Source organism: Nanorana parkeri, unplaced genomic scaffold (genome assembly GCF_000935625.1).
Source record: "Nanorana parkeri isolate BGI_ZX_2015 unplaced genomic scaffold, ASM93562v1 scaffold91, whole genome shotgun sequence".
In the NCBI taxonomy this organism is placed as follows: domain Eukaryota; kingdom Metazoa; phylum Chordata; class Amphibia; order Anura; family Dicroglossidae; genus Nanorana; species Nanorana parkeri.
This window is the reverse complement of record NW_017306359.1, coordinates 1625392-1650016: the sequence shown is the minus strand read 5'-3', so window position 1 is coordinate 1650016 and position 24625 is coordinate 1625392. Positions and strand designations below refer to the sequence as shown.

The following is a 24625-nucleotide window of genomic DNA, read 5'->3' as shown; positions in this document are numbered from 1 at the left end:
TATATATATATATATATGTTTGCCCGATCCGCAGCCCTACTGTAATCACACCTTAATGGTTTGCTTCTCTTTTTCAATGCTTCTAGTTCACAACTACACATACAGTAATTGAATCTGGTGGGCCTTCTGTTTGCTCACATCATACATTTTTGCAATAGCTAGCATGGATATAAACATACACAGAAATCCTTGTGTCATAGCAAAGACCTTATGGGGCTGTCAGATGTGGATCTTTCCCACCATACAGTGCTTCAAAAACAAATTAGATACATAACATGGGCTATTTTTAGTGCCTATATATTACTAAAGTTGTATTTTATTTCCTATTTTCATTTCATATTCAGTGGTCACAAGCTGCTGCTGTTGACGGCATCATTTTTTCAGGTCATTTTTGGTCACACGTGCATGCAAATTATATTGATGTGCATGTACAGGTTTACTTTATTTTTGGATAATTTCAAATTGGCTTTTGACTGGTTTTTAAACAGAATGTGGGTAGATATGTACATTATGTCTGGAAATACTGTTAAGCATTATAACAAAAGTAAATACACTATATTTCCAAAAGTTTTGGGATACCCGTTCAAATCTTTGGTTTTAGGTTTTCCATGAAATTTCCTTGCTACTAAATATTCCACGGTCAACTGTTAGTGGTATTATAACAAAATGGAAGCAACTGGGAACAACAGCAACTCAGCCACGAAGTGGATAGGCCACGTAAAATGATAGAGCGGGGTCAGCACATGCTGAAGCGCACAGTGCACAGAAGTCGCCAGCTGTCTGCAGAGTCAATAGCTACAGACCTCCAAACCCCGTGTGGCCTTCAGACTGACACAACAACAGTGCGCAGAGAGCTTCATGGAATGGGTTTCCATGGTCAAGCAGCTGCATCCAAGCCTTACATCACCAGGAGCAATGCAAAGGGTCGGATGAAGTGGTGTAAAGCGCACCGCCGCTGGACTATAGAGAAGTGGAGATGTGTTCTCTGGAGTGATGAATCACGCTTCTCTGTCTGGCAATCCGATGGATGTGTCTGGGTTTGGTGGTTGCCAGGGGAACGGTACTTGCCTGACTGCATTATGCCAAGTGTAAAGTTTGGTGGAAGGGGGATTTTGGTGTGGGGTTGTTTTTCAGGGGTTGGGCTTGGCCCCTCAGTTCCAGTGAAGGGAACTCTTAAGGCATCAGCATAACAAGATATTTTGGACAATTTCGTACTCCTAACTTTGTTGGAACAGTTTGGGGATGGCCCCTTCCTGTTCCAACATGACTGTGCACCGGGTGGGCCAACTCAATATTGAACCCTACAGACTAAGACTGGGATGCCATTAAAGTTCATGTGCGTGTAAAGGTAAGTGTCCCAATACTTTTGCCAATATAGTGTATCTGACTGCTATGTAGTGGGGGGATGAAAAATTTAGCTATGTATCAAATACAGTTATTTTAGACACTTAAATAAGGAATAGAAGCTGGATTTGCCACAAGGCCATCGGGGTGGCAGGGAGCACAGGGGTGGTTGCAGTGTGGAATATCCCGACCCTGTGACATGCAGTTTTGGGCGCCGGGTGGTAAGTTGTTTTCTACATTTAACCTTGCTTGTAGTGTGAGGAAGCCACTTGTTTCTTTACAAGTGATCTCGGCGATGTCGCCAAGATCACTTGTAATAAAACTGCAGCTGGTCATTTATAATTGAAACAATTATAAAAAAATAAAGAAAATAATAAGAAATAAAAAAATAAATAAAAAATAAGCCAAAAATTAAAAAAAATTAAAAAGTTAAAGATAAGATAAATAAAAATGTAAAAAAAGTAAAAAACCAAATACATTTTTTTAAAAAAGTGATAAAAAGTTAAAAAAAGAAACAATAAAAGTAATTAAAAATAGCCCATTGCCATTGCCATTCTCCATTGGGGGGCGGGGAGGGGTTGGCAGGGAGGGGGGCACATTGAGGAACCCAGCTTGGGGCTGCAGGGAGAGTAAATCCAGCCTGGCTACTGTCAAAAAACAGTCCTTCTGTTCTGCCACCCAAAAATGGTATAAAATTCATTTCAGTACAGCATTGCATGACGGAATAAATGTCAAACTACTGCATCGCTGAATATTGAAAAATGGCCTGGACAGGAAGGGGGTTTAACACCGCAGACTTCAAGTGATTAAAAGGTGAAAATAGCGTGCTAACAGGTACATTTCAATACTTCATTAGAAAGCACCTTCTCAGAAACAAACCTAGAGAATAGATGCAGTAAACGGTCAATAAATTAATTCCTATGTACCTAATGTTTATTGATGAATAATGAACGTTATAGCAGAGAAAAAAAGCTGTGCAGTGCCCTGTTAACTCTTTATGATTCATGGTGTGTGTGTGTGTTTTTGCTAGTTACATTCAAAAAAGATTCTCTAATTATTAATTGAATATATTATTAATTAATAATAATTGAATAATTAATAATAATTGAATTCTAAAATGTTACAATTTTTTGCATTGGAACATGGATTACATGGATACATAACAAATTCTCAAAAATATAGAAGAAATTGAAGAAGCCTTTGTAGACTGACCTGCAAAATCCTGTCTCCTTCTCGAATGCGACCATCTCTTGCTGCAATACTTTTTGGAGCAACCTAAATGAAAATAATAAATAAATAAAAATGTATCTTGCTGCTAGAGAATTTTCTAGTATACAAGTGTAAACAAGTGGATGCCAGGTTTTATGCCATATGATATTTAGGGATCTCTAAAGGCAGAGTACTCTGGTTCTGTTGTGTACAATAAGATTGACCATAGATAAGAACATTTCCCAGCAAGAACATGTGGTGAGGCGTCTGCCCATCCTTAATGCACTGCATTTCTCGGTGACCCTATGCAATATTCTCCCTGACTCAAATGATAGATTTTAAAAAATGACACACTTATGCATTAATTCCCTGTGTTTCTTCTTGGAAAGGAAATGTTCAGTACCTGCTTGCTCCCCATTAGGAAGATGTCATTAATACTCCCTAAGGAAGACCTGTTTCTGTCCCATCTGCTTCTGCCTCTGATGCTCGGTGGAAAACTATGCTGCCCTGTAATGTTCTACCCTTTCTTTCCCCACTTCCCTTTGAAGGGAATTTCAGCAGGCATATCTCTTGTCTGCAGATGTCCAGACTCCCACAAGACCCATTGACTGTCTTAGACTGTCTTAGACATGCATTCTGGGCTTTAGGGGGTGCCAATCACCACTGTTGTGTCCTGTGTGGTGCACACAAAGAGTCAGTTTATTTTGGATGAGAAAGAATAACTGCAGACCCCACCCTCTCTGCAACTGAATCCTTCCAGGACTCAGGAACTGCAGCTAATAGTGAACTGTACAGTGTTGTGTTGCTCTCTAGGTGTAAATGCAGTGTTGTTTCTCAGTGAGTATAGCTTACTTACTGTGTTTCTTGTTGTATTAAGTGATAAAGTATGCTATATTATCCACTTATACAGGAGAAGTAAGGAGTATGGAAGATGCTCAGAATGGTGTCTGTGCTGCAAACACATGAAATACATGTCTGTTATACTGTCCACTTATGTTCACATTTAGATTCACATAAGCTGTGTGTATTAGTTTAGATTTAGGTAGGTTGTCTGCTTAGCGGGTATTACTTCAGTGATTTGCTGGCTCCACCTGATTCTTCGCACAGGTCAGTATAAAGCAAAATGAAAAGATCAAGGATGGTCATATGACCTCTTTTTTTTCCTTCCATTTTTAAAGTGGAAGTAAATTCAACCCCACCCACTCCCTTGCCAGCACAGACATCTTGGCCCGGCCTTTTCCAAATGCATCTTCAGCCTTATTGATTGACGTAACTCCCACGCACGCGCACAGGAGTTCATTATGGCACAAAGGTATGGCAAGAAAGCCAACTGACTGGCAAAAGTTTTCTGCAGATTGGGGTTATGCTTTAAACCTCTAATTTGCTCATTATAGCTCTTGATCAGAAAACTGCACATGCTTCACATTTTTGGTTATTTTTATTATCATTATTATTTTAGGTATCATATTAAATCCTTTAGTCAAGCATTATCCAGTTTACTAATATATTAACCTCCCTGGCGGTATGATTTTTAATTTTTTTCGTGTCATTTTTCGGTCTATTTTTTTTCGAATTTTTTTCGTCTTTGTCGGGTTTTTTTTTTAATATCCCGCCAGTTCCGCACCCCTGCGACGCGTACGCTTGCAAGTGATGGAACCCGGAAGCCGGCATCGGCCGCAGAACACAGCTCGGCTCGAGGGACAAGGTAAGTAAATGCTATGCGGCTTTCCCGAGTGTAGCTCGGGGTTACCGCTTATGATATGGAAAAGTAACCCCGAGCTACACTCGGGAATACTGCCAGGGAGGTTAATATAGCTTTTAAAAAAGGAAAGTCCTGCTTCACACAAACAGAAAAGGGAAAAATTAAAATATTCTTGTACCCGCTCAAATGGTAAAAAGCATTGTTTATGGTAATGTAGAGGACCTGTTATAGTGAAGTAATGGTTCCCCATTTTTATAATTTACAGCTGTTCTAAAAACTTAATTTTTATACTTGTAAAGTATTACATATTACATCTATTTTGGATTTAGGGAAATAAATGTAAAAGAGTTGATATTTTAACCAATTCCAAATTAAGTTGTTATTTTCACACAAAAAGGTTTTTCTACAGTTTTTAGAAAGTAAATTTATATATTTTAATAATTAAGACTATTGGGCATGAATTTTCTTCCATCCTACTGTAAATAAGCATTATCAAATATCCTGCCATTGTGACTGATGATTTATTAAGTTAAACCTTGACAGTCATGGAGGGCTCTTGAGCTGTTCAGATGTTTAATATTTCTGTAATGAATAATGATCCACTGTCCAGAGTGGGAACACTATCTATCACCTTCTGTTGATGGTTATCCTAAACCATTCATTAGGCCCTGTCATGCCAAAAGCTATTTTTCAAACAGAAGCACCTCAAGTGTAGCATTTGCTTTTAGGTTACATCTTATATAAAAGGTTCAATATTCCTTTTTAGTAATAGCCTGTCACAAAAAAATAATAAACCACGTAGGGTTATTTAATGGCAAAGGCCAGTGTAATTATAGAGGATTTTTCTTTTTATTCTTGGAACTAGCCTTGCAGGATTACCCCAGGGAGATGAAGGTGAATTAATGATTTTAGGCTTGAAAATGTAAAAAATAATTACAATCATATACAGTTTTGCTGGGTTAAATAGAGAAAATGAAGGCTATATAGGAGCAGACTTAGGAGCTTAAGGGCTAGCATCTTGCTTGACCTCTCTTAGATACAACCACTCTGTGTAGTGCAAAAATCAAGCATACAAATATGTTCCTTCAAACTAGAACAGGCAGCTTATTCTATCCACATGTACTGTATATGTTTCAACTTTCAGGTCACAGTGATTAAAATATCTGTCTAGCACTTTTGATTGTTCATGGAGCATCAGTGTCTGACCAAACAGTTAATTTTCAATGCACATTCTCATGTTAAAAAAAAGATATATTTACAAGGTCCATTTGCTTTTTGCTTGTTGTTGGCCAGTCTTTATTATATTTTGGGCTCTAACACAAAGGTACTCCATTCCACACATTTTGAAAAAATTTTTTTAATATTAAAAATGTAGGGAAGAAATGGAAGACAATATGGTGTCTCCTAACTTGTCCTGCAGGCTAAGTGGACTGATTAATTTGTGTCAAAGCCTTCACTTTGATTTAGCAAAGTACCACATTCTACTCATTCTATCAAATCTAATGATAATTCTGTCATCTTGTATCTATCTATTATCAGACTCATTTCTATTCATATTGCTTTTTAAAAATTTTTTTTTTAATTAAAGTGGTATTGTATGTTGCAGTTTCAGGCTTTCTTTCAACTGTAAGCTAGCTTTACTTGAAGAGGAAGAGCTGTATGAAAACGCCAAATATAGATACAACTCAGTCATCCTCCTCCTTAGTTTGGTTTTAATTCAAAATCTCAACTTTCATGATCATTTGTTACACCAGTTGTCCACCATGCCTTTTCTTCTTCTGCCAAATAATGTTCTGTTGTTGTACAGTTGGTGTCAGTTGGTGTACTACTGAGGAAGAGGTAGCAACAAGCAATCCTACCAGCAATAAGAAATATTCCTCCTGGAGTACTTGCAATCACCCTTCATCTATCATGGAGTGTATGAACAGAAACACAAATACACAGCCAATGGTTTATATATCCACCATTAAATACTAAGGAGTCATCAACATTTTATCAATGATTCACACAACATTCACCCAAGAGTCACCCATTTTTCTAATGGAATCTTATGAAAAAAATGGATGAATCTTTGGTAAAGGTTGAGTGACTCTTGGGTGAATACATTGATAACAGACCCTTAAGTTGTTATGGCAGTCACAGCCATACATGTTAGTTATCACTATTTCCTTCAACTTTGTGTTTACATCTCCATTAAACTGACATATTGCCTAGATTGCATACTGTGTAGTCAGTTGCACACTAGTACTGACTGGTTTAGCAGCAGGTACAATCAGAGACAGTACCCATTAATGACTTTGTTTGTCAACTTGTTAACCACTACAGAATGGCCCAAGAATAACTCTGGGGCACTGCAACAAATATTCATGCTGATATCCAAAGCCAGGCAATGCTAATTTTCCACATCCTACACTTTAGATTACAGTTATTTCTAACAGCAACCCAGCCAACCCAAAAACCGTACACTATAATATGCAATGCTTGTCCCTAACCCTCATTAACACTTATTATTCACCATAAGGGAAGCATGGGATGCATAGACTTCATTTTAAAGCCAGTATATGCATATTGTAACTGTGTGGGTTTTAGGGTGGCCAGGGGATTATAGGCATTATGGATGATAAATAATAATTGAGCCTATATTCCTGATATACCACATCATTACCACTTTGCTATACTACTGATTATAGGTCTGCTTAAATCATCCAAATGGACCAAGCACATCTGTTGAAACTTTTACCTAAAAAAATGGGAATGCAGACATATGTCATACAATTGCAAAAAAAAATATTCTGTAGAAACTGTAAAAGGAAAAAAAAATTAAAATGTTTTGTCTTCAGGCAAACACTATCCTCATCACTTAATGGCTGTATGACTATATACAGTAATGGTGCATTTGAAAGGCTGCTGTCAAGCAAGACCCAGCTGGCAATGAGAACTGTTGGATCTGACCAAAGAAACATGTCTACAGCTGAAAGATGGTTGGCATGGATAGGCCGGGCTGAATTTCAATGACATTTATTCAAAACAAGCAGGTTTATTGAACAGAAAAATGCAAAGAGCAGCGACGATGTGCAGAGGGCAGTGAGCTTTAGCAAGTAATGTTTAAGTTTGTTCTCGTAAAATCAGTTAATATGCTTGCAGTAAATATTTTAATCTCATAAAGGTGTACCATAAAACCCACTACATGGATGAAAACAATCGAATTTGCTCCCATAAGGGCTATTTAGTAGTTGAATTTCTTGTACCCTTCAAATGTTTTCCACTCAGACTCTTGTTGCACTTTATAACAGCCAGTCTCTGTGATCCAGACATAACAGGCTGATCACTCTCACACCCACTTTCCACCTTTCCTTATTACTGTCAGTCATTTTCTTTTTACCTCACTGACATATATTGCTGTATCTTCCTCATCATCAGTCCGGTAGCAGACAGTTAGGCCCAGTCTGTCCTGGCTATTCAGACGGCACAGTTCAACTTCCTGTAAGAAAAAGGATTAAAATAAAATCCTTATTCAGCAGTTAACTTCCCATGTTCTTCCGAACACTGTAAGAAGACATTTGAAAATATAAAATGTTTATTTTGTGAGCCATAAATCCTTAAAAAGTTCATTTTCATTATGCACTACATTTATAGAGTCAGCTATATTCAGATTACATAAAGCATTAAAACAAAACTTCACACAAAGGAGTTATTATTTTAGTCACTACGGTTTTGACAATTAATTCGAGTCAGCCTCAACTGCAAAGTGGTTATTATCCCTGCCAAAATATAAAACAATATTGAAATATCCAAGGGAATAATAATTGCCTTTGTCAATGTAAATATCACACTTTTGACAAGTAAAACTGTGCCAAGATTTCACTAGCGATTAGCAAACAAACCTTTTACTGTACAGATATTTGTTTTTTTCTTTTAAGATAGGAAGTGGGAGCTATAAAATAAACTGGAGTGTTAGGTTGCACCCCAAATTCTCTTCAGTATCCATGTGTAACTGTCTATTGTTAGATTAGAAAGACTGATCAAAAAGGTTTGAAGTTCCAAGCAAAGCACTGGTGTTATGTAAATGAATAAAATGCTTACACATGCAACAGTAATGTAACATACTAACATAGTTTTGCATTGTCTGTAGCAAACCTTTTAAATTGGCAACTGGTTCTGGCATTCTGGAAAGTCATAGGCTAGACAACCTCAATATAAATTATGTAGGGACGAAGAGGAAAAAAATTCAGCTAACATAATACTAGCTTTACAATTCAATAAACGTTTAAAAAATATATTTAAAAAAATCAAACTTACAAATTTACATAAGCAAAAACATCAGTGTGACTGGAAGATCTTAAAGAACGGGCTATAGAGCCTCAGGCAGGCCGCACAGTGAAGATCTCAGCAATCAGTTAAGAATCACAGCCCACGGGCAGCAAATAATAAAATACACGTTGGGTCTACTGATGTTTTCTTAAGAGGAACCAGATTCACCAGCAAGAAGAACTTCCACATATATTATGCCACCCCTTCTGTTTTTTTTTTTACAGCAGGCACTCTGGCATTCTTAAGGTCCCATCTGAGCTATCTTATTCTCCATCGTGCCACAGTATAAACAACAAAAATTTTATGAAGCACACATGTAGAACTGACAGTCCCATTAGCAGTAAAACTACACATATTCATACATCAAACACCTGCCTGCAGAAGATAATCACTGGAAACTTTCAGGTGCACACATTCATTGAAACAAATATCTTATGTTTAACACTGTTACTTACAGTTCCAATTCATCCTGCGGTTTGATTTCTCACAGACGTCTATGGAGAAACCTTGTGTCTTACATGTGCAAACAGTAAGAAGCAGGTTCATCTGTTATGCCGTAGTTTTCCTGGGCCCCATAGGGGCCTGGATGCGGCTGCCCTTAGGTCAGTGGCATTGCAAGTGTGTGTGTGCTGGGGATTTCTAAATGGTAAATAATGTCTAATTAGGTTTGGGGAATTTTTTTTAAAGGATAAGAAAGAAGCCAGAGATGGCTGCACTGTGTAAAAACATGGTCCTGATCCTTGCACCCTAAAAACTGAACTGTATGTACTATGGTGTATGTTACATAGTCCTGACCACTGCACTTTATACAATATATACAATACATAGTCCTGATCACTCATTCTTATGCTATGTTGTATGTTTCATATTCCTGACTGCTATACTCTATATACTAGATAGTCCTGACCACTGCACTCTATACACCATTCTGTACTTTATACAGTCCTATTAGCTACACTTTATAGGCTTTGTTGTACATTACATATGCCTGAAAGCTGCACTTTACAAACTATTTTGTTCATTACATAGTCCTTACTGCTGAACTCTATTCACTATATTTTGTATCATATAGCCCTGTCCACTGCACTGTATACGCCATGTTGTACATTACATACACCTCTCATTGATGTTAATTGTCTCAACAATTTCTGGTTTTAGTTCTCTGTGTATATTCTGCATGCATAAAAAGCATAAGCAATTGGAAGAATGTATTTTTTTTAAATGTATCCTTCGTGCTAAGGATCACTTGAGATTTTTATTTGTGGCACAATAAAAAACCATATTTTGTCTTATGGCATATGTGTGCAGAGCACATGTCTCAGGTAGGCTGCACTGTTCTCCATGATTTCTAATGGTGGCCCTGTTTAGAATCATGCATGCACTTAGTTCTTTACACATAGATTTTATAGATTTTACATTCAGAGCTGTAGCTTTATGTTGAAGGAGTAGTGTGTTTTCTGATAAATATCACATTATCAAATTCATTAATTAAGTCTCTGAAAAAAGATTTAGAAGTGTATGTGTGAAATAGCTTAAAGTTCAAACAAGACTACAAAACAGTAAACTGGTTCAATTTGTTGAAAGCTTTTCAATTTCAAATGAAATTGAATTGCCTTGTGTCTCATCACTTATCAGTGAAGACAGGCTGAGAATGGCACAAGTTTTTGAATGAACAGAGAAGTGACAAATCAGAATTGATGTCAACCTACAACTAAGTAGATATGGCTCACAGAGCAGTAAAAAGACATATTGTGTTTATCAATTCTGTGTGCTAGATGAAGATAATGCTCTGGCCACAGGACTGGAACATGCATTATTTTTCAATCTCACCTAGCATGGGCATATCAGACGTCAGACATGTTTTACAGGGGAAATACATTTCTTCATATTGAATTAAAAGGATATAAATGAATGAATGAGTGAAATCTATAACAACATCAACAACAACAAACATTTATAACAAGCTTTTCTCAGACATCACCAAGAGCAGGGTCTATATGTAGGGGCAAATAAATTGCTGTTTTGCTTCAAAGGTCTTTATAGCAGAAAGAATGTACTTATTTGTCCTCAAATGCCGATTTCTAGCTACATTTTAGTGTGGTATGAACATAGTTAGGTATAATGGCATGTACACTTACCCTACTGTTGCCAAAAGAGAGACTGGGATATAACATACACATTGGCAGTTGCAGATAGTGGCTTCAGAACCTTGCCTGTTCCCAATGCACAAGATAAATGTCTAAAAAAAAATGGGTCCATGCTCTTTATCTGCTTGATCATAGGTTTATTTACAGCTTAAGAGGTAAAACAGTCAGACATCAATGCAAATACCTTGACCCACTTTGTATGTAAAATTGCTTACTCGTAAGGTTCATAAGAACCTTATGGGTCTTCATCGTGTTAATGTGTAACTTAGTAGCATACTTAAAAGCATTTGATGTTCACTGCTTACTCACTGCTGAATGCTTATCAGAATATCCATGCTTAAAGCCATTTATTGCTCACCCTTTCTTCAATCAGCAATTGAGGTCTCAGTGTTATTACAGCAAATGTTGTATTCACTGGCCCTTCATTTTTTCCAATATTTGCCATTTTCAAATGGAGAATCAATAATTTTAGAACAGATTTACCCTATGGAAGACCTTGGAGGCTCCTGCTTGCTTAATGCCACATATTTAAAGAACTGTAGCCTTAAAATTGTAATCTGCATACATACATGCATGCCCCACCAGTAAGCTTTATAGACACAACACAAAACTAAGGCAAATGTTTGTGGGCACAAAAATGTGCTTGGATTGAACCTTATTTTATTACTCTGCTCCTAAGAATCACTGCATCTAATCTAGGGCTGTAACTTGGCCTAGGGCCAAAGGGTAATAATGAAATAACTTAGGCTTTCCACATTTTCACAAGACGATCAGTATTGATAGCCTGCATATGTATCTCAGCACAGATTTCATGAAATGTAAGGTGAAAACTGCATATTTATCTCAGCACGGATTTTCATGAAATCTAAGGTGAAAACTGTTGATCTAAAAAGCAGTTCTAGACTCTTCTTTCTATTTAGCATTGTGTTCTTATAAAAGGCAAAGCAATAGCACCATTTAAATGCTCCTTTCCCTAGCAGCTCATACTTTTTTTCTTCTCTTCTCTGGTGCTCCATTCAGCCAGCAGAAGTGAAGAGAGGAAGCCCTGGGTAAGTTGCAAATCATGGATGACTCCCTGCCTACATGTGACAGCACCAAGCAAATCACCAAAAACCAGCGGTGTCACATGTGACAGCACCAAGCAAATCACCAAAAACCAGCGTTGTCACATAGGCGGAAAATAGTGAGTCACATGCTCACCATACGCAAAAACACAGGGTATTTCTATGTGCTCCTAGTGGTGGTGGTGGAAAAATAGGAAGATAACTTTGAGCTTCTGGAGAGGAGGGAAATTAGGTGAGCTTGTTGATTTGCCCTGCATAAGCATTACATTCTCACAGTATTTAGATGTAGTAAGGATGAGACGATATATATGCATCTTGAACATGTATATCTGTATTAAAATAGAGGATTTCTGAATGCTTAATTGGCTGCATTATGCTCAAAGGAATGATTTGCATATCCACCTCCTGGGTTCTTTCAGGATCATTACACAGATTTTTATGTCCTTGCAAAGAATTTACCAAAATGTACAAGTGCCTTTTGTGGCCAATTTGCATTTTGTGTTAAAGGCTGAACTGGCATGCTGGTGAAGATGATTCCTTATAGCTGTGAAATTATGCTTAACTTCAACCATTTTTTTTTATTGCATGGGGAAATGTTTACAGTGTAACTCTAGTGTTGTTGAGCAAAAAAAAAAATCTCTCTATGTAAACTGTATACATTGCAAGGACTTTAGCTAACTTTATTGCAGAAACAGATCAGATACATCAAATAAATTAATACCATTATATACGTTTCCCTACCATTTCTCAGACTTCTTGCAAAGGATCTACTTTCTGTATAATAATTGAACAATCTCTGTGATTTAGTTAGAAAGGTTGTAGTGTCTACTTTTCTTAAACAGTCTCAGAAATCATCCAAACAAAATGGACATGTAATTTGAGATCTTATAAAATCGACCGAAATTTGGCTTCTAGCACAGTGCAGATCTCTAGGAACACTAATAGAAAATATAATATCTTACAGAGTTCCTTATATATATTAGGTAAAGTAGTAGGTAAGTAGATTAGGTAAATCTTTTTCAAGATTTATTTATTTATTTTAACTCCATTTGTACTTTTATCTTATGAAATGTTCTCCCAAAAATGTTCAGAGGAATCCCCATTTTTGACATTGAATGGGCATTTCATTGGTGAAAGCCTGTTTGTCAGGAATGCTAATTTTATCCTACAACGGTAACTTTGATTTTGCAGCCTGAAGCTATAGGTATTTTAATAATACCCTTATGATAACCATTGTGAAATGACTTTCAAAATAGCCAAAAAATAAATATGTTTGTAATAAATTCAGATGATCTGAGTAGTATTGTCACTAGAGAATCTAAAAACTTTTTTTTAAACAATGCACAATAATAAAAATAGCATATATGAGCCACAGAACTCCCCAGGTTGCCATATTACAAAGAAGCAACATCTGATTTTTTAATTTTTTTTGCAGTTTTAGATATTCATAATGGCTAAAAATTAAAATCAATATGTAATAATAAATAATATATATAATATCCCCTCCTCTTCCTCTTTCTGTAGGGGTCCCCCAAGGCTCTGTCCTTGGAACCCTCCTCTTCTCCGTGTACACTTCCTCCCTAGGTCAGTTAATAACCTCATATGGCTTCCAATACCATCTCTATGCTGATGACACTGAAATATATCTTTTTACTCCACAACTCACCCTCCTCAGTGTCCTTGCGTGTCACTAATCTACTAACTAACATATCAGTCTGGACGTCACAACACTTCTTAAAACTCAACCTTTCAAAAACTGAGCTCATGATATTTCCTCCCTCCGTGCACCTTCCCCCAATTTTTCCCTTGAGATTGATAACACGACTATCCAACCCTCCCCCCATGCCAAGGTGCTAGGTGTGATCATCCTTGACTCGGACCTCACCTTTCTTCCCCACGTCCAATCACTATCCAAATCCTGTCGTCTTCACCTTCGCAACATCTCCAAAATGCGCCCCTTCCTCACCAATGAAACAGCTACATTACTCATCCACTCACTTGCTATATCTCGTCTTGACTATTGCAACTCCCTCCTCATTGGCTTACCTCTACACAGGCTATCCCCCCTTCAGTCTATCATGAATGCAGCTGCTAGACTCATTCACCTAACCAACCGCTCAGTAAGACAGGAAGTTAGGAATAACCAGTTAGCTGTTAAAACTAACAGAGGTTCTTATCCTTCCCCACTTTACCCAAACTTAAAAAACATTTGGCTGGACATAAACGTAAGGCTAGCAGAGTCACAAATGTGTTACAATATGTTAAACAATATGACAAGTACCATACAATGTAATGTTAATTTACTGATACAGACTACACAGAACTGAATCATTTTTAACAGCTGATAATGATATAATTGGAACCCAAAGAAAGTGCTGCAACAGGCTTATCATGATTCCATTATACAGCTGGAATTTCTGTGTCAACTACTGTCAATCAATGAATTTGCTGACATTAATGATACTGACATCTCACAACAAACTAAGTGATTAGCAGAGATTAGAGGTCAATGCAAATCTGCCTGGGAATTTCTTGAGTCATAATGTGTATATCTACTGTTAGCATGAGTGCATATCAGATTTAAAGAGAAAATTATATTTTACTATTCATCAATATAACTAAATGGTAAATTAAGTGAAAACATATTTTATGGTCCAGTTAACAAGATAATTTAATTTTTATAAGCTTGAATATGACCAATTTTTTTCTTTGAATAATATATTTTACATAAGAACTACACATATACTGTATATACATTTAAAATATCAAAGCATCTTATAGTAGTGTAGTGAAACTAATGTTTATGTACTTTTTTTTTAAGGATCAGAATGTATTGAATTTTAGTTAATGCTGACATGTGGATTATTGCCAGTAGTTTCCATGTCTGGCTGTATACATGTCATCTTATAGATAACAGTATGTCAGTACATTTCATGTCCAATTAAACTGTAAGTGCTAGACCTTCAAGATAGTAGGACTATACATGTGACATTATGAAATGCAAAAGAATGGCCTGCAATGATGTGTTATTAGTTATTTATTGATTTAATGAGAGACACTGGTTTCTTTCTAACAGCAAAGCAATTGACTTATTAACAATGGCAAAGTGGAATCTTACACTCCATGTAAAACGGAGAGAAAAGTGGCTGTACTGAATTAAACAGGGTTTTAGGTTTGTTAAAGGCAAATTTTTGTAGTTTGATAAAAAAAGAAACCCGACATGGGACAAAGTCAAAAGACCCTCAGGAATTTCTTTTAAACATTTGAATGGAAATTATTTGAATCTCCATTAATATTAGTCTGCATACTGTATTTTCTATCTACTTTATTTGCAAACACTTTCTGTGTGGACAAAATGCTAAATAGTGGATGGAAAATGCAGTAATATCCTTGTGCTGTAGTGAGCCGAACAACGTTTGGCTATTCACAACAGCTCAGTATGGCTGATTTCAGCCGTACATCGGTTAAAATCAGCTGTGCATCTACTGCCTTCAGTCAGCTGAACATGCTCTGCATATTCGGCTGAGCCAAAGTGCAGAAGGACTTCGACTCAGCCGATCCAACGTCTGGATCAGCTGAGCCAAAGCTCCGGCAGCTCACTTGCTGCCGTTCGCCCCTATTCACATAGGGGCCGAACGGCAGTGAGTGAATAGCCGAATGCCACAAAGTGGCATTCGGCTCGGCTATTCTGCTCGGTACCTCCGTGGTACAGAGCAGAATAGCAAATCAATAAAAAGAGTTAAAAAAAGAAAGTTGAAAAAATATTTTTAAAATGTCAATAAATAGTAAAAATAAAAAATAAATAAAGATTTAAAAAACAATTGGGCGGGGCTGGCAGTGACAGCTAGCTCCACCCAACTGTTTTCTATTGGCTGGCACCATCTAGAGTCTTCTAGCAGGTCCCGGCCAATGAATAACAACTGGGCGGAGCCGGCCGTGACGTCATTAAAACTGAGCAGAGTCAGTCGTGAGATCTCGGTTGGCTCCACTCAGCTGTCATTTGTGGGGTCGAAAGGCCGGCCTTCGGGTGTCACTTGGGCTCAGTCGAGCAGAAGCATATGCCTTCAGCGGCTGTACAGGCTATAGTGAATAGCCCGTACAGCAGCCCTTTGGTTCGACTCAACCGAAGGGCTCTGGCGGCCGAAGAGAGCCAGAGGATCAGCCGAAGCTATGGGTGCATCCTTCGGCTCCTACATGAATAACATGAATACAGTGGGAGATGGATTAGAACCCCTTTGACTCCATTGCTATATATGCTGCAAGATAGAGGGCAGCAGTGCTCTCTAGCATGCACGGTGTGCATTAATGGGTAAGTTAACTTTCCCAAGTAATTTGGGTAAATGGAATTACCCCCTCTTATCTGGCCCCCTCTCCGCTATACTTACCTTTCCGCAAATGGTCCTTCCCCTCTGCCGGTATCCTGTACTGCCGTCCATGGATTTTGAACTTCGCTTGCAAATTGTGAGCACTCATTGGTCAGCAAGGTCACCTGACCATGCTGATCAATGAGAAGCGCTTCTTAGCACACCTAAATATGGTTTTAGTTAAAATTAGAATTTTTTGGATCAGGACAAGTAGATTGTCATGAAGGACAAGTAGACTGGGTCCCCGCTTTAATCCCTTGCTGATGTCACTACTGTGCTGCAAACTAAGAAGAGAAAGCTGCCCCTGAGGACAAGTAGTGCATGCATCAGTCTGCTCCTTCTTCACTCATTCTGTGGGTACGTGCATTCACGTACCCATCGTGCATCAGGGAAACCTATCCCACCTCAACCTAACCGCTCGACTATCACGTTCTCAAACAATTAATCCCCACCTAGCTCCCTCCTCATGTATCACTTCCCCCTCCATTTTAGATTGTAAGCCCTCAGGGGCACGGCCCTCCTTACCATCTTGTCTTGAATTGTATTGTGATTGTAACGTCTGCCCTATATTGTAAAGCGCTGCACAAACCGTTGGCGCTATATAAATCCTGTATAATAATAATAATAATTCTGAACTCCTCCTGCCTCTACTTGATTATTCCTCCATCAATCATCAGATCATCAGTTAGCGGGGGGCAGCCCTGATCTAAAGAATCAAAGCTCTGCTCCGCTAAGAAGATTGCCCTTCCACACAGAGCTACAGTGTGAAACAAGATATAATAGCTCAGTAATAGAAAGGCATCAGCTGCAAGAAACCTACAGTCAATAATGTTAAATAGTCTGCTTACCTTTTTTTTTTTTTTGGTCACAGTTCCCAGGGTTCAAGTCCTCTTTAATGTACTTTATCTCATTCAGTAATATATTTTAACTGTGCCTCAGCACAGTCCTCACAAATATTTTATTGTTCTCAAGATATATTTTTCATGTGCATATCTGAAAGGGTATTAATAAGGGTATTTGGTACTAAACTTTGTTACCTAATACAAACCTGATCAAAGTCATAAGGTCTGCCACTACTGACATTTTATTCTGCAAATGTTAGTTGTCTGACTATCATTCTGACCCTCTTGCTTTAATAAATTAAGTCACTGACCAGAACAAGTAAGCAGATAAGGAATTCTGACTTTTCACATATTCATACTTTTCTTAAGTCAGCAACTCAGACAGAATCGCAAGCAGCGGATCAGCATAACAAATCAGCTTTGCTTAAAGTGTACATAAACTTGAACAATGAACCTATTATTTGCTCCATTTTGCAAAGAAATACCTGTTGACCATGTCAGAAATTCAGAGTTGTTCTATGTCCTCTTCATATGCCTGTCCTAACTCAAGGAGGTCGACTCTTCCATTTCTTATCTTGGACAACAGAATGATTCTACTTATGTTGTGGAGGTGAGGGGGGATTCTGTAGTTTAGCAAAACAAACTGGGCTGGGCTGAAACCATTTTAAGGCACTCTGTCTGCATCCCACAACAGGTAATTAAGAGCATTTCTGGCAGATCAACAGGTAATTTGCAATATTTGCCAGGAGGTTCACTTGATTAAAGTTGGGGAAATTGAAAAGATGTACTGCATAGGTTTTGTTTTTTTTTCTTTTTGCCCTGACATACACTTTAAATAAGCAATTATGTGTTGTTTTTACTTCACACTTGTTGGGTGCTAAAAGATGATGATTAGTTACCTTTTATTTTTTTTGTTTCAATGATATTTAAAAATTTCAGTGTCAACATAAACAAGCTTTAGGAATTAAACTAGTCACACCACTACCTGTACTACCAAACAAAAGACAGCTTTAAGTTTCGTAGGAACTGTAGGAAGACCATTATAAAAAATGGCAGAGGCGATTTTGTTTGTTTTGACACAAAGCAGATATACACAAGGCACTTTGTGATTAGACACAGCAAATAAAACATGTAAACATAATTATTAATGAGATCTCTTCAGCTGGCAGAGAAATGCAAACCATCAGCCATAATGAAAAATGATCTCACCTCATACTCAAAGTCTTCAGTTCTATCTCCATCACCAGGCAGGCTGGAAAGATACTCATTACCTTCATAAAATTCATGCTCCATTGGATGAAGAGAATGGCAGCTATATGGGAAAAATTGGTGCAAGAAGGCCAGATGAGACAATGTTCTTCTTTTTAATTAAAATATGACAAACTTATCTGCGGCTTTCTCATTTCAAGAGGTTAGGATGGGTTGCTAATCTAAAGAAACACTGAACAAAAAGATATGTTTCTTTTCATTTACTGCACACTTAGAGTAGTCATTTTCATAGCTTAAATTGGATTCCAGGCAATGATCTGTGCACAAAATCAAAAGAAATACAGCAGTACATTCATAACAAAGGGCTGGCAGTGTTCCGCAGCTGCAGGATTCCAATCCATCTTTTTGAAACTCAGCCTGTCTGCTAATGAAGCCATGTCCACATTTTATATTCTGGAAAATGTGGACACAATAACTTCAATAAATACAGAAGTACACTTTGCAATAAATTGAAAATACTTTCTTGCACAATGAGTGGAAGTAAATGGCTTGATGTGGTGCTTGCTTTCTCAATTCTCTTACAAGTTTGTGTTATCTGTCTAATCTCTACATGGTGTCCAAGAGGCAAAGATTGATTAGGAAAAGAATATCATCTTTCTTTTCATTTTCAAGATAGATTTTAGGAACACGTGATGGGTCATACAATCTCGAACATGATTCTATTGATGGGGAAAAGCTGCATGACGTGAAATAAGATTCTTTGGTGTAGCTGGAACCAAATGCTGGCTGTTTTGTGTGCTGTTAGCGCTTATTGGACCTTAAGAAGAAAAAGTTCAAAGACACTATTCACGAAGAACAGCTCAAAATTACATTTATTAACACTTTAACCAGGTCTTGACTAAAATATCTGCCAGAAAAAAACCATACCTGTCTGAAAGAAGAAAAGGACAAATGTCAGGAACTGGTGGAGTGGATGGTCTGAGTTTGGCTTGAGCCATGATATGCTCAAATGTGATGTCTGTTTGGGTGCTCACATTCACAAGGTGTGCTTCCTGTGAACTTCCATGCCCTCTGTTATGGGGTGCTCTTCTTAAAACTTGGACTACTATTGGTTCTTTAGCATTCCGGAAGGCTTCAACTGCTTCTTCGTGGGTTGCCTTTGAGAGGTCTTTCCCATTAACCTGCATAGAGTACAGAAGTTATAACATTAAATGTCAGACCTTTATTACACAGACACAGTCAAATCAATTTAGGTTGATTTACTATGCGGTAATTTTCATTCTAGAAAATGTTCAGTTCAAACAGCAGAAAATCATATTCAGAGAACTTAATATATAGTATGTAACGTTCTTCTTAATCTGACTGGGTATTTAACAGTAGTTGAAGAAAAAAATTATACCTTTATGTGCACTATAGAGTGCTTGTATAATTAATTCTCCATTACTGCATATGATAAGTATGAAGTCAAGTGAGGGTGCCACCTCAGGCAATATTCATGGAGGGTGGGATTGAGGTCAAAGTGTCCATGCCATACACTGTATCATCACGCAGCTCAGTAACGCTGAACCTGATAATATAACTGGCTCGGCTTTACTGAGCTCCCTGCCCAGCTACTACTTCTGTCTCACAGGCAGGCACAGTGGCAGAACTTCTTCAGTGACAGGGAGCCTGTTAGGAGTGCAGGCTCAGTGTCGGTATGCACAGCCCTACTGGCCCCTGTCTGCTTATGTGACTGGCAGAGTGGCTGGGCAGAGACTTTTATTTAGCAACACTGAGGCCACACTTTTTAACAGGCTCTGCCCCACAGAGCTGACTGCTTGTCAGGATGCGCACACACACACACAGGTAGAGCAACCGCTGCCTGAGGGGGCCATCTTTGCTCCTGTATTGGGGGCAGCAAAAATGGCCCCGTCGGATAGCTTCCCCTCCTTTGGTACTGCCCTAAGTATAGGTGAGATAATATTTCACTCAATGTGATCCTCTTGCTTTGTACATGGAAAGATATGGTCGCATATATGAATTTATCTGTGTGTTTAGCTGTTTGCTTGGAGCTCAGCCTTTAAGGAAAAACTGTCACCTTGCCCAATGGAGGGCAAAGTGAGTGTGTTTGTAACCCCCCCTCCCCCAGTTATATTTATCTTACAGAACTCCCTCAAAGCACCTAACTCTTCTCCAGGCAGCAATGAATTCCAAGGTTGTAGGATGTTGGACTCAGGTTTTTGTTGAAGAATATGCTGTACCCAAAACAGCATCACGACTTTGGCATATAGTTCTGCAGAAGCGATGATCACCATTAGGCTTGGTGTAGATGGGATTTTGTTAACGCCAGGACTGCTCCTCAAACCACACAAGTCAATAGGAATGAAAAAACAGCCTGAAGCAGACTGATGTGGCTTAGAAGGAGGTCAAACTTAGGTCAGAATGAGGTCAACTGCAAATCAAACGCACTCATTGAACTCTCAGTGGTGTCAGAAGTGCCTAAAATTGATGTCAAATGCAACATTATCGTTTTTTTAGCATAAAGCAGTATGAGCCATCATTCTGTGAGGATGAATTTTATTTGCAAGGACTGGGAAACTGGTCAGAACTGAAGGCAGGATGGATGGAGCTAAATGCAGGGCAGTTCTAGAGAAAACCCTGTCTGAGACTGGCTAGAGGTTCAGGATCCAGAAAGACAGTGACCCCTAACACATAGGCGGACACAATATACTGGAAAAAATAAAACTGAAAAATAAAAGCCCAGCTGTAAATGCTAATGGGAATCACAAGTACCAATGTACCAAGACTTAATAATTTCTCTTCCTCATCCAACTTGGAGTTGGGTCACTTACAAAGGAAAATTTCAGGATCCAGATGTGGATAGCTGTTATAGAATTACCCCAAAAGATTCAAAGTGGGTAAGTGGGGTGAACAATTGTGCAATCAGCAACATTTCATAGCATTAAATTGATTTATGGCAAAACCACCTAAAAAAGATATGCATTTTCATATTCACACATTTTTATACTATACATGTACTATGTCAATGCCTTTTTTAAAATTAGTAACATTTAACTTTTGACCTTTTAATAGATCAGCCTTGTACATTCTGTATCTGATACAAGCAGTTATGACACTGGTAGAAGTTCACCAACATACTGCTAGTTAGCAGTAAAGGTCAACAGTGCATAAATCACACTTTATACTATTAAAATAGATTTAATTGCATGTAACCTAAAGTCCTGTCTGTGATAGTTAAAATGTAAAATGTAAAATTGTTGCTCCTGTTAAATTAGGACTATAGATGAGCAATCTGGTTTGCAATTCTGACAAATTCAGTCAATTTCCAATTTATCTGAATATATATGACAGACTCAAGTTTGCACGTCCACAAATTAGCTTGACAGCGACATTTTCATAGTGCTGTCACTGGTCTTCTAATGCTGTCAATCTCTTGTCCATGAAATATGTGCTGTTGTAAGCTGCTTTAGCGTATTTTACAAACTGTGCAACAATGTTTGTACATAAAACATAAATCTGGCCATACAAGTATAAATAAATGTATCAAACTGCTACCGCACGGGGGACCTAACTCGTCTCCGCCGGGAAACTGGCTCTGAAATTCCGGCCTTTTTCCAACTCCGACATCACTTCCAAATATATGGCTGTAAGTTTTTTACTATTTGGAATTCATACAAATATATACTTGACACAAAGTATAAATTTGTAGATCATACAAATATACTTGGTAAATAAAGCATAAATCTGCAGGCCGTACAACTTTATTTTGTATTGAGAGAGAATGTACCTACTTTACCCATCTGTACTGTTTTTTTATTTCATTTATTTCTTACTTCAGCTATTATTTTATGTACTTGAAGCATCCCCTTATCCCTTAACAAGAAGCATTTACTGTGCTCATTAAAGCCTAGAAATAAAGAGCAAAACACTCCCAAGCTAGCATCAGTTTAATATAATTTTTTTCATGACCAAATCTAAATGCAATAGAAAGCCAAATGATATATTTAAACTGACACTATGGCCATTCTAAATGTCATACATTAACATATGTATCCTCTAAACACATCCAATAAGCTGACACTTTTGCCCATATAAGGTCAAAGACAATAAAGTGGTAGGTAATGATCAGTCAATGAACATAACTAATTTCCCTATTACTGTCAGCCAAATGACTGCCAACGACCACATAGCAACAATATAGTGAAAGTTACTTTTCTGCGCATAATAACAAATATGAAGTTCTTTTCTTTTTTAACAAGCATGTAATCAACTTTGACATTTTCATTGGTTCGTCTCAATATATGTCTCCACCCAAAACCAATACTTCATTTTTAAAAGGGTACTGGAGGATTAAATTCCATCTTGTTTTTTTTTTTATTTAGCAGAATTCCATTGGTTAGATTTCTCTACTTTATGTTGTTGTCCCTATCACTACCCAAATGGGCACGGCATCTGTGTCAGGAAAACCACTACTGTTATTTGTGTATTTTACTTTATTAAGGTAGTGTGGCATGACTCCATTACTGGGGTATTGCTCAGAATAGCTGTATTATTTGGACAGGACTGAGAATATTTAGTGGTGACATCTCATCAGAAATGAGAGTACCTGAAATATATCAAATGGAGCATGATTCAACTTGCCAGTAAAAAGTCTTTGGATGGAGCAGCCCCTCGACTAAATAAATGTCTAAATAGGTTATCTTTTACTGTAGTTCTTGGGTTGCTAAGATGCAGTTGACCAAGTGCATAAAGTATACCAATCAGCCAGCATCACCTTTTGTTTTCCGAGCTGCTCTAATCTGGTAACAGGTTAAATCTGAATTATGCATTACTTCATTGCAGTCATCCATAGCAGGCCTTGTAGTATTGTATATACAAGTATGAACAAAAAAAAGCTGAAAAAATATGTATAAACTGCCATTTTTATTAGCTCATCTGTGGTCAAACTGTAAACATAAATATATTGACATATTCCTATCATGAATTACATGAATTTTAAAACAAATTCCAACTGACCTCTATAGGTGCAAACACAGTGAAGCAATTCATACTCAAAGTTCACAAAAGAAGCACTGAAGCTGTTTTCCTCAGCAACTCAGCTTCCCCTGTAAAGCTTTACATTTGTATTTAAATTATTTATTTACTTGTGTCTATTTAAATTACAGTACCCGTCAGGGATACCGGCACAGGTGACCCCACCCCTGCGCAGGTACCCACACAGGCAGACCAAACACTTATGACCACACCGGACAGGGCAGAATGTATTATATACAGTTTAATAAACAGAAAAACTAAACAACACCCAAAAACAAACATAAATAAGTAACATCAACCAGACTACAAGCAGGTAATGGCAACAGGAGGACAAGCAGGTAATGGCAACAGGAGGAAAGGCAGGTAATGGCAACAAGAGGACAAGCAGGTAATGGCAACAGGAGGAAAGGCAGGTAATTGCAACAAGAGGTATCTAGGACTGCAAATGGGTAACCGGGCTCTGGACACAAACAGGGTACAGGACTGGTAACAGGACTCTGGACGGAAAGCAGGGTTCACCGGAACTGGGGACTCAGGGTTCAAGTTTCAGGAAACAGGAAACAATACTGAGCCATCATCCTGACTGCAGGGAGGGTTTAAATATCCTCCCAGGAAGCACCAGGTGATGGCTAAGTACTGGCAGCTGGGAAACACCCGCAGGTGAGCACTGGAGCTGCAGGTCTCAGCTCCTGCGCCACCTAGAGGCGCTCTGGATCCTAACAGTACCTCATTGATTATTCCATTTCAAACAAATTTTAAATATATATTTTGCCTGCTAATCAAAAATGCTACTCTAATTCCCAATTAGTATAAGCGTTATGTGTGAGTTATATTTTTGAACCCAGCAAAATAATTTCAGATATATTAGAACATTACTGTAGTCCATGTTTCTGGTTTTCAGGTTAATCAAGCATTAAGGTAAATTTAGGCTTCTATTTAGGTTAGTGATTTAGTAACGAAATGGCCTGCATCAAAATTAGCCTTTTACTGTCATCTATCAGCCTTCCAATTCCTATGGCCATGACAATACTTCATCTGGACTGGAAGTCTCACCCACTATGAAATCTCATATTTCGAACTTCAGACACCATTCTGGCAGCAAGTCCTTTCTGGTCAGTATATGTGAATTGACCTGCCATGCCCACCTTGACAAATCAGCCTAGGTATGGAATGGCTTCATAAGCTTCAGGCTCAGTTTCTTCTTGTTAAGTGTAGATTATACAACTACTGCCCACTCACTTACACGCTGGCAGGTTAGGTAGGTGGCTTTACCTTTTCCAAATTCTGACAAATACTACTTACCAGCACAGATCCTATGGAATTGCCGACTGAAGAGATTTTCAATTTTTTCCAGATTTTTTAATTCTAGACTATAGGGGAAACCTCTGTAACCAAATAG

The 24625-nt window shown here is 38.0% G+C and overlaps 1 protein-coding gene across 3 annotated transcripts in view; it reads right to left on the bottom strand.

Annotated features, from left to right (window-relative positions):
- The window catches only part of PDZRN4 (PDZ domain containing ring finger 4), a 127116-nt gene that overhangs the window by 17769 nt on the left and 84722 nt on the right, over window positions 1-24625 (bottom strand). For 2 of the 3 annotated variants that reach the window (XM_018552529.1, XM_018552530.1), the window contains exons 2-5: window positions 19120-19373; window positions 18193-18295; window positions 7638-7736; window positions 2557-2619 (exon numbers count right to left, since the gene is read on the bottom strand). In XM_018552529.1, coding sequence (XP_018408031.1) covers window positions 2557-2619; window positions 7638-7736; window positions 18193-18295; window positions 19120-19373 — 519 coding nt within the window. Of the gene's footprint in view, window positions 1-2556; window positions 2620-7637; window positions 7737-18192; window positions 18296-19119; window positions 19374-21764; window positions 21769-24625 lie in introns of all 3 variants that reach the window. The other variant, XM_018552531.1, reaches the window with a different exon arrangement.